Source organism: Kogia breviceps, chromosome 2 (assembly GCF_026419965.1).
Source record: "Kogia breviceps isolate mKogBre1 chromosome 2, mKogBre1 haplotype 1, whole genome shotgun sequence".
Classification (NCBI taxonomy): Eukaryota; Metazoa; Chordata; class Mammalia; order Artiodactyla; family Physeteridae; genus Kogia; species Kogia breviceps.
Window position 1 is genome coordinate 37,896,242 of NC_081311.1, and position 10,785 is coordinate 37,907,026.

The following is a 10,785-nucleotide window of genomic DNA, read 5'->3' on the forward strand; positions in this document are numbered from 1 at the left end:
TTGCCTGGATAGAGCTTCTTCCTTTTTCCTCCTCCTCCTCCCCATGCTTTTCTTTGCCCTTCCTCTCTCCCTGCTCCTCTTCCTCACTATTACAGAAGTAAAAGGAAAGATTTCCTGGAAAACAAGTACTGACCTGGTGGTGCTATTTCATTAGTTAGATTTTTACCTACTATGTCAATGTTCTGATCTCCAGAAGATCCTATAATTTGCTTGTGGAATAAAAGAATTTCAGTGAGAAATTTGCCAAGAACAAATATGCTCACGAACCAGAGGCTACTTGAAACCAGACAGAAAGGCATGAAGAATATACTTAAATATGTATTATTAGCTGACTTGGAGTCTTCAGAACTAAGGAAGAGCAGGACATGCTGTGAACATCCTTTCAGAACCCCATGGGAACATCCAGTATCTGTATCATAGTAAAGGCAACATTTAAAGTACACTAAGTAGGGCTTCCCTGGTGGCGCAGTGATTGAGAGTCCACCTGCCGTTGCAGGGGACACGGGTTCGTGCCCCGGTCCGGGAAGATCCCACATGCCACGGAGCGGCTGGGCCCATGAGCCATGGCCGCTGAGCCTACGCGTCCGGAGCCTGTGCTCCACAACGGGAGAGGCCACAACAGTGAGAGGCCCGCATACCACACACACACACACACACACACACACACACACACAGTACACTAATATAAAAAGTCACTCTTTGTAATAATTATGAATGCCCTGTACCCACTCAAGTACATTCAATGAGGGAAAATAGCCTGTAGGGCCCCACTTCTCCCTTCCAAGTCAGTTTAAAGTCTAGCTCATTGGGAGTAATAATATAGTATCAGAAAATGGATCACTACTGGACTTTCTTTTAATTTTAAAATTTTATTTATTTATTTATTGGCTGCATTGGGTCTTCGTTGCTGCACACGGGCTTTCTCTAGTTGCCACCAGCGGGGGCTATTCTTCGTTGTGGTGCACAGACTTCTCATTGCGGTGGCTTCTCTTGTTGTGGAGCACGGGCTCTAGGCCCGTGGGCTTCACTAGTTGTGGTACATGGGCTCAGTAGTTGTGGTGCATGGGCTTCGTTGCTCCGTGGCATGTGGGATCTTCCTGGACCAGGGCTCAAACCCGTGCCCCCTGCATTGGCAGGCGGATTCTTAACCACTGTGCCACCAGGGAAGTCCACTACTGGACTTTCTTGTTTGTGCTTCCTATATTTTGTGGGTTGGGTTTATTTTTTTATTTTTTTGTGATATGCGGGCCTCTCACTGTTGTGGCCTCTCCCGTTGCGAAGCACAGGCTCCGGACGCGCAGGCTCAGCGGCCATGGCTCACGGGCCCAGCCGCTCCACGGCATGTGGGATCTTCCCGGACCGGGGCACGAACCCGTGTCTCCTGCATCAGCAGGCGGATTCTCAACCACTGCGCCACCAGGGAAGCCCTGTGGGTTGGGTTTAAAAGCAAGTCACGGCTGTGTTAATCTAACGGATAGGCTGCTTAGTGGAGTGTGACATGATTGCCCCAGCACCCAGCTGAGGAACCAGGTGTGTGGCCTTGTGGTGAGATGGGGTGGCCAAGACAGATGTCTCTAGGTTTGTGCCCTCTCAGAAGACTTGCTGGTTAGGAAGTTGATGGAGGGAGATGTTTGTCAACACAGGAACAGGGCTGAGGAGGCATGCTTATCTCTGTTTTGCAGAGAACCTGATCCAGGCTGCTTACGGAAATCCTGAGAAGGACTTCAGTGGATACTTTAGCAGAGATTTTATGAGAAGTGTTTGGTTTGCAACTGTCCATTTAAAAAATATTTTTAATGGTTTTTAAAGGTTTAATCTTTTCCATTTTCCCCAATATAATCCTTGTACATTAATAATCTGAATTGGTGCTTTCCCATTTCTTAAATCTATATTTGAGTTATCTTCAGAAGTACTAAACAGAGGCCTTAAAAGCAAGCAAACAAAAAACTCTGGTGTTGGTACAGATGTACATACATGCCTAACAGAGTGATGGATTGTATGGAAAGCAAATTAAATTAAAACATAAAGATATCTTTTTGTTGTATTGTTTGTTTGTTTTGGTGTGCCTGATTGACCAGGATTAAGACAGAAAGTCAAATGTTGATCAGGAAGGAAGTTTAAATCATTATCATTTTACCAGAGCACAATTTAGCAGTACAGTGTGAGAAGCATCAATGCCTTTTATGCCAGGAATTCTATTTTTTGAAACTTATGCTAAGGACAAATTTAGAAATGTTGACAATGCTTTATACATGAGGATTCAAGCAATGTTATTTGTGAAAATGAAAAGTTAAAATTACTTGAAATGTTCAACAGGTAGGATTTGGCTAAATAAATTCGAACAGCTCCATAGAAAGGTAAACAGTGCAGCCATAACAGTTACATGTTTAAAAATATTAAATGGTATAGGAAAATGCACATATTCTGCATGTTAACTGAAAAAAAGCAGATATAATTTTGCATGTGCATTATGATCCTACACTGAAAAATTCCACATATACGCATTTTTTTTTGTGGTACGCGGGTCTCTCACTGTTGTGACCTCTCCCCTTGCGGAGCACAGGCTCCGGACGCACAGGCTCAGCGGCCATGGCTCATGGGCCCAGCCGCTCCGCGGCATGTGAGATCTTCCCAGACCGGGGCACAAACCCATGTCCCCTGCATCGGCAGGCAGGTTCTCAACCACTGTGCCACCAGGGAAGCCCCACATATATGCATTTTAAAGACTGGAAGAAGATACAGCAAAATATCAACAGTTAACTGTGGGCTGTTTGATAATGGGTGATTTTAAATTCTATCCTTATACTCTTGTCTAGTTTACAAAATTTTTACAGAGAACACAGATACCTTGATATTAGAAAAACAAAAATACTATTATTTAAGAAGAGTAGAAATGAACCTGTCTTTTCTTCCTGACTTTACTCTCTTCTCATTGATTTGGTTGGAAATTCCAGTCACCATAGCTTGTTTTGCATTACACTTATTTGTGCCTGTTTCGGTCTACCTTTGCTTATGAGGCCCTGAGGTTTTATATCCCCCGCAATTCCTAGAAACTTAAAACTGTCACCTGATAATTATTCATGTAGTTGAAGAATTAAATTGAGTTATTTTCATTCATCTGGCACTGCTTGTGTTCATGTAGGAACATGGAAAAATTGCCATGTGGTTAAAATTTTCCTATAAACAAACCACAAAATGAATAATTGTGTACCATAGATGATTAAGGAGTAACTATAGCTTTTCATACTAAATTGTCCTATGTTTATATCTCAGTGCATTTTTTTCCCTAAACCAAAATGAACGTGAGGATCTATCTTTTGATGATTCGTAAAATGTACATTTCACTTGTCTTTCTATAGTCCAACTTTTTCTTTAGACTGTACTGTGTTCAATATTCTGGTCAATGGAATTCTGAGCTTATTAATTAGATTTATTCCACAGAAAGAGATGCCATGGATACCACAAAAATAAAAAGCGTGGACTAAATTTTTTGATAGAGTAACTACAAATATGCAATTTAAAACAATATTTTATTAATAGTCCTTTTCTTAATTTTTTAGAAACAGAGAACCTGCTTGCATTATGCTGTGAAGAAAAGATTTACCTTCTTTGATTATCTACTCATTATCCTCTTAATGCCTGTCCTGCTTATTGGCTATTTCCTCATGGTGAGTACAGCACTCGTGAGAGCAAAAGATAAATGAGTATAAATGAGTAAGACATCGACAGCATGAGTCATTAAATTTTGCCAAGTTGGTGAGATGTAAATAAATAGTAACAAAGTAAGCTCTTGGTTTGTATTCTACAAATGGCAACTCTAACATACATGCAATGCTATGACTGAAATAAAGCAAGAAGAAAGGTAGCCAGATAAATCAGTCAATGGTAAAATAATCTGTGCAATGTTTATTAGGAAAAATAAATTAAATTTGTTTAAGAATCTTCTGAAGGAAAAGCAAAAATCCTGAATATTAAAAAAAATCCCCTTTACTATTTCTTTTCTTTTTTAAAAATTTGTTTATTTATTTGTTTATTTATGGCTGCATTGGTCTTCGTTGCTGCACGCGGGCTTTCTCTAGTTGTGCTGAGCGGGGTCTTCTCTTCGTTGAGGTGCGCGGGCTTCTCACTGCAGTGGCTTCTCTTGTTGCGGAGCACAGGCTCTAGGCACTCGGGCTTCAGTAGTTGTGGCTCGCGGGCTCTAGAGCGCAGGTTCAGTAGCGCACGGGCTTAGTTGTTCCACGGCATGTGGGATCTTCCTGGACCAGGGCTCCAACCTGTGTCCCCTGCATTGGCAGGCGGATTCTTAACCACTGTGCCACCAGGGAAGCCCCCCTACTATTTTTCTCCTTTTTTTTTGTAAGAAGAGTTTAGATTTTTGTACATATCTTTTTGAGTTTCTGATTTTTAAGGACACATCCTGGTGTGAGTTAAAAAACAGATCCCAGGAGATTTGCACCAGAAGCTGACAAACACAAGAGATCTTTATAGAGAATTTGAAGCCCACCTCTCACCTTGGTAGATTTATTCATGTTTGAAGGAATCTTTGGCACGCAGTAAGCTGCTTACGTAAAGGAAGATGTAGTTGGTATAGGAATGCAGTCATATTATGAGTAGAAGATGAAGCTTGTGGTTTTTTGATTTTTTTTTTTTTTCCAAATAGAGCGACAGGTTTGCACTGACTCATTCACTTTTTTTCCCATCTGGTTCCTCTTGTGGCCAGATCTGCCTTTGAGAGATAACTCAACAGATACGTAATTTATTCCAGTTAAATGACCAACTCCCTTATCTTCTTGCTAATAGACTATGGGTGTTAGTTATTCTTGTTAACATAAACTCCAGAACAAAATCTGCCAGTAGGTAATGTTATTATCTCCTTGGGTAATTAAATGTTATATATTTTGAAGAACTATAATTAAATATGATAACATTGATTTTGATGCTTGGATTTATGAGAGAGAGGAAACTATAATTCACTGATAAACACATACTCTGTTTATACCTTTGAAAAGTTCCTGAAAAATTGTGTATTTAGTACACAGCATTTGAATATTTGTAGTTTTGGGGTGGGGTAAATCTGCCATTCATTTCCAAACTTTTTTGGAGATTATGCAGAAAAAAATCACAACTATGATCGGCAAGGCTCATTCAGAATTTTTTGACACACAGCCTTGCTCTCTAAGATAGTAAAATGTTTAAAGCTGGAGCCCTGGGCAAATATACGAATTATTATGAATAATTCAGCTCTGATTGCACGTGTTTTATCTTAATTCATGGGGCCTGAAATTGTAAATTTGTGATGCCTAAGAAATAAATGACATGAGAGGAAATGATAGGGGAAAGGATTAGAAAAGACTGCGTTATATCAGAGGAAGATAGGGGGAGAAAGGCAGTTTAGACATTGACGTAGGAGGGAAGCCCAAAGAGAAGACAGCTGAGTGGAGCTTCCTAAGTGGTAAAGGGGCTGAACTCCAGGACATGCCCACCTGAGCAGAGAGAGCCACGATCCCTAACGGAATAGGATGGTGGGGGGATGCTCAAAGTGTCCTGTGGTCAGAATCTCAGGGAACTAGGCAGGAAAAGTGGATTTCTGAGGAGGCTAGTTAATTTCATTCACGTGTTCAATCATTCAACACATACCTTTTATGTGTCAGACACTGTGCTGGGTGTTAGGAATACAATGATGAACTAAACAGGTGTAGTCCTGGTCCTCGTGAGAGTTAGAGGATTGTGAAGAGTAAGTCATTAATCCAATAGTGACAGAACACATGTGAAGTTCCTATGAGGTAGTTGGTAGAGAGAGGTGGTCAGTGTTAGGAGAGCCCAGAGGAGAGGGATGTCGCCTGGACAGGTAGGTCAGGGACAGCCTCCTGGAGGGAGAGGGGCCTGGGCTGAGATATTAAAGATGAACTTACCAGGCAAAGAGGAAGGAGAGAGGAGGCTTCTAGGCAGAAGAAACTTTCAGGGCAGCTCTTCTATGGCACGGGGGGAGCCTGGTGGGAATGAAAGACTAACCAAGGCCAATGTGCCTAGAGCAAGGTGAACTGGGGCTGTGGATGAGATGGCTGGGGCCATAAGTGGAAGGCAAAATATATGGCACCTTGGCACAGGCTGAAGGCTTTGCTTTTGCCCCCGGAGCAATGGGATACTCTAGAAGGGTTTTGAGCAAGGAAGGAAAAGACAGGCCACTGGACTCCATCCTCAGTAGGATTTGGCAGGTGTGGGGTAGGGCCCCAGATTTTGCATTTTTAAGTCCCAAGGTGCTGATGCTGTTACCCCAGGACCACACTCTGACAACCATGGCTTTACCTAATTGATATTAAAGGGCAGTGAGAAGGTGGGGGAGAGTTTAAGAAAGATGCATAGACGCGTAGGGGTGTTGGGATTAAAATGAAGCCTATTGATTGGAATAGTCCAGACGTAAGAGGGAGACAATGTTTGTAAATAAACCTCTCTTGTGCTTGCTGTTTGTCATAGGTATCAAAGACAAAGCAGAATGAGTCTCTTGTACGAATGCTACTTAACGCTGGTGCCGAAGTTAATGCTACAGATTGTGTAAGTTTATATTTTTAGTCACTTTGAAATAACATTGCAAATGGTATTTGTGGGTAGTGTACTTGTCATCTATAAAGTTGCTCGCTTTATTTCCCGAAACACTTGTTCATTTAGTTTCTGCTTCCTTCCCCTCCTTCCTTCCTTCCTTTTTACTGCGTCAGGCAACCTTGATATTGTTTATATTCTGCCACTAACCTCATGGGAATAACATTTTTATTGAATATAGAATATTTTTAAAAGAACTGCTCCACCGCTGGTGGGGAGTTAAGAAAAATGCAGGCTCTGATTATAAAATTCCACCATCAGTAGTTAAGCTGGAGTCAGAATGCCTATGTATAAACCTGGGCTTGCCACTTTTTACCTATGTGAGTTTTGGCAAGTTTTAAACTTACTTGACTCTGTTTCCTCATCTGTAAAATGGGAACATCACTAGTCCTTACTTATAGGGATCATACGGTATTTGTTTTTCTCTTTCTGACTTACTTTACTCTGTATGACAGACTCTAGGTCCATCCACCTCACTACAAATAACTCAGTTTTGTTTCTTTTTATGGCTGAGTAATATTCCACTGTATATATGTGCCACATCTTCTTTATCCATTCATCTGTTGATGGACACTTAGGTTGCTTCCACGTCCTGGCTATTGTAAATAGAGCTGCAATGAACATTGTGGTACATGACTTTTTGAATTATGGTTTTCTCAGGATACATGCCCAGTAGTGGGATTGCTGGGTCATATGGTAGTTCTATTTTTAGTTTTTTAAGGAACCTCCATACTGTTCTGCATAGTGGCTGTATCAGTTTATATTCCCACCAACAGTGCAAGAGGGTTCCCTTTTCTCTACACCCTCTCCAGCATTTATTGTTTCTAGAGTTTTTGATGATGGCCATTCTGACCGGTGTGAGATGATACCTCATTGTAGTTTTGATTTGCATTTCTCTAATGATTAATGATGTTGAGCATCCTTTCATGTGTTTGTTGACAATCTTATAGGGATCATTATGTGAAGCATTGGGCAGAGTGCCTGGCACATAGTAAGTGCTCAATGAATCCTAACAGCTGCTGCAGCAGCCAAGATCCCAACCCACTGGTGAGAAGGACCCCATCTGCAAACTAAGGAAAGATAAGGACAAAGGTCAAAGAGAAATCCAAATGACAGTAAAAACAGTGATAACAGGAGTACCATGGGCTAACTTCCTCCTGTTTATAAGGTTTTGTCTTCACCTTTTGCCCCAAACCTTTGCACTCATTTTCTTCTCTCAAAAGTTCACTTGCATGAAATAGTTCCACAAAGGTGGTTTTCAGACTGTCTGTTTGGCTTAGTTGTACATTACAAAATGTGAAAAGTGTTTGCTAAAGAAGCCACATGCCGCAGTGTGTAAGGATTCCGACTGATGCTGACCCTTTGTGTCTCAGTATGGCTGCACTGCGCTACATTATGCCTGCGAAATGAAAAACCAGACTCTTGTCCCTCTGCTCCTGGCGGCCCATGCAGACCCCATGATAAAGAATAAGGTAAGGACCTTTGGACCATGGTCTGAGGTTCTTCTATCATCATAACCTTCTAGCTTTTGCTTTGTGTTGACATAAATTAATTGCCTCTGGGCTTCCCTGGTGGCGCAGTTGTTGAGAGTCCGCCTGCCGACGCAGTAGACGTGGGTTCGTGCCCCGGTCTGGGAAGATCCCACATGCTGTGGAGCAGCTGGGCCCGTGAGCCATGGCTGCTGAGCCTGCACGTCCAGAGCCTGTGCTCCGCAACTGGAGAGGCCACAACAGTGAGAGGCCCGCGTACCACAAAAAAATAAAATAAAGTAAAATAAATAATTGCCTCTGAAGTTGTTAAGAGCAAATTATTTGTCCTCATTAAGGAATCAAGTTATCCGATTAATGCTAGAACCGAATGACAGTCAACATTGTCTATCATTCGGTTCTAGCATTAATAGGATGACATTGTCATTGCATTGACATTTGACTTTCTTGGAGATAAATAGCTACGATTTCTTTTTCTCCTCAGCATGGTGAGAGTTCCATGGATATTGCACGGAGATTAAAATTTTCCCAGATTGAATTACTGCTAAGGAAAGTGTCATAATCGTTATGATTGCATATGAAGAAGTACAAAAAGGACTGGATTCTATTTCCATCTTGGACTGTTGGTCTGTGGACCACTCAATCTGGAGGTCACCATGGTATGAGGATAACTATGATTGCCATGGGTAATGTTTGGAAGAGCTTTGTATTTCTAATGTTTTTTTGCTCAGTGGTGTTCACTGTTGTGGTCAAAATCCTTCTAGCGGAAACACTAAAGCTGTCAGATTCTCCACTTCAGTCAAAAAAAAGTGATGTTTCAAACTCAGTCTCTCTCCTGAAGGAGAGGATCAGCGTTGTCCATGTTATCTGTTTTCAGTTGTGTTGCTCTTATAAAGAGGCTGACCCGTTCATATCCTGTCCCAGGAGAAAAACTGTTCTTCTGAGGCTCCTTTGAGTAGTAAGAGGAAGAATCAAAGCATGCACATTTGTACAGATTGTGTGTGTATGTGTGCCGGTTTAGAGATTCGTATATAAATATACCAGCTTCAACAAAATCGTCTATCAGTTGTCACCACAGATATTGGCAAACGCTACAATTCAGAGCCTTGTTTTCATTTCCAAGGAGCCAGTGTACCCGCATACCACTAGATGTTTTGCTATCAATTTACAAATAAGAGCCGTCTTGATTTTGAAAAAGATTATGTAACTATCAAGTTGTTTATTGAAAAACAGCTTTATGATTCTCTTGTGAATGCAAGGCAGTTATTAATCTTGTTAGTACTGTTTATTTTTTATTCATAAAATTAAAACTATTATTGTAAATTATTTGCATAAAGTAATTCTTTACAAGAAATGGAGCTATATGATGAGGTAGTGTCTGGATTATACTTCTAGAGGAGAGATTGTGAATATCAATATATATCTCCCAAGTCCTTTGTCAGTGACACAGAGCAGAAATAAGCACATTTAAAAATGACTGAGGGCTTCCCTGGTGGCTCAGTGGTTAAGAATCCACCTGCCAATGCAGGCGACACAGGTTCGAGCCCTGGTCTGGAAGATCCCACATGCCGCGGAGCAACTAAGTCCATGCGCCACAACTACTGAGCCTGCACTCTACAGCTCATGAGCCACAACTACTGAAGCCTGCGCATCTAGAGCCCGTGCTCCACAACAAGAGAAGCCACCACAATGAGAAGCCCGCGCACCGCAATGAAGAGTAGCCCCTACTCCCCGCAACTAGAGAAAGCCCGCGTGCAGCAACGAAGACCCAATGCAGCCAAAAATAACCAAATAAATTTATTAAAAAAAGGAAAATGACTGAATTTTGCAAAGCAAGACTGAATCATGAATATTTTTAGACACGGACTAAGCCACACCGTGTAGTAACAAATATTGTCTAAGAATGAAAGATTTACCATCCTTGAACAGAACAAAGGTCTAATAAAAATCAAATCCAGGAATATTTATTGAACTATGCACAGTGCCTTAAGGCACATATTTTGTGAGGGAAGTAGTTGTATGTAGATATAGATTCTGAAGCCCTTAAATGTCTCTTTCTACATTATTTAAGTTCCATTCACATTGAGCTGAGTTATCAGGTGACTGAGGATTGAAAAAATAAAGCAAGTGAAACTCATACAACAGTATACCTTCAACACATTGCCAGTATACCTTCAGTTTGGTGTCAGAGCTTCTCAAAATTACTATGCCATGTAATTTATAAGTGTTGTCTTTGAAACTGTGTGAAAATTGGACAATTTTCTAAAGAAATAAATCCAGATTTATAAATGAGTTGGGTGATTGTCTAATAGTACCTTTGTCAAGATCAAAGCATAATGTTTTATTATGCTCATGACATTTTAAAACTTTCTTCCCAGCGTTTAATTTTTGAAGGCAGCAACCTGGGCCAGACATTTGAAACCAGAAGGTCTCCTAGATGCAAGCTGTAAACTCTCAAACAAGCTTGGACTAGAACCTAGGTACTGAAATACACATGCATGCTTTACGCAATGCCTAATGCATTTATTGAAAAACTCAAAATACCCTACAAAATTATCTTCTCTGACACTCAACTACAAAACTTGGCCTTTTCATCTCTACTTGTACATTGATTTTTCTTTTTCTTTTTTTTTTAAAGATTTTTTTTTATGTGGACCATTTTTAAAGTCTTTATTGAATTTGTTACAATACTGCTTCTGAT

General features: G+C 40.9%; 1 protein-coding gene across 2 annotated transcripts in view; it reads left to right on the top strand.

Moving 5' to 3' along the window:
- The window catches only part of ANKRD22 (ankyrin repeat domain 22), an 80,986-nt gene that overhangs the window by 14,083 nt on the left and 56,118 nt on the right, over nucleotides 1-10,785 (top strand). The window contains exons 3-6 of one of the 2 annotated variants that reach the window (XM_059055581.2): nucleotides 3,561-3,668; nucleotides 6,475-6,552; nucleotides 7,971-8,069; nucleotides 8,569-10,375. In XM_059055581.2, coding sequence (XP_058911564.1) covers nucleotides 3,561-3,668; nucleotides 6,475-6,552; nucleotides 7,971-8,069; nucleotides 8,569-8,646 — 363 coding nt within the window. In that variant the 3' untranslated portion in view covers nucleotides 8,647-10,375. Of the gene's footprint in view, nucleotides 1-3,560; nucleotides 3,669-6,474; nucleotides 6,553-7,970; nucleotides 8,070-8,568; nucleotides 10,376-10,785 lie in introns of those variants that run through there. The other variant, XM_067025097.1, reaches the window with a different exon arrangement.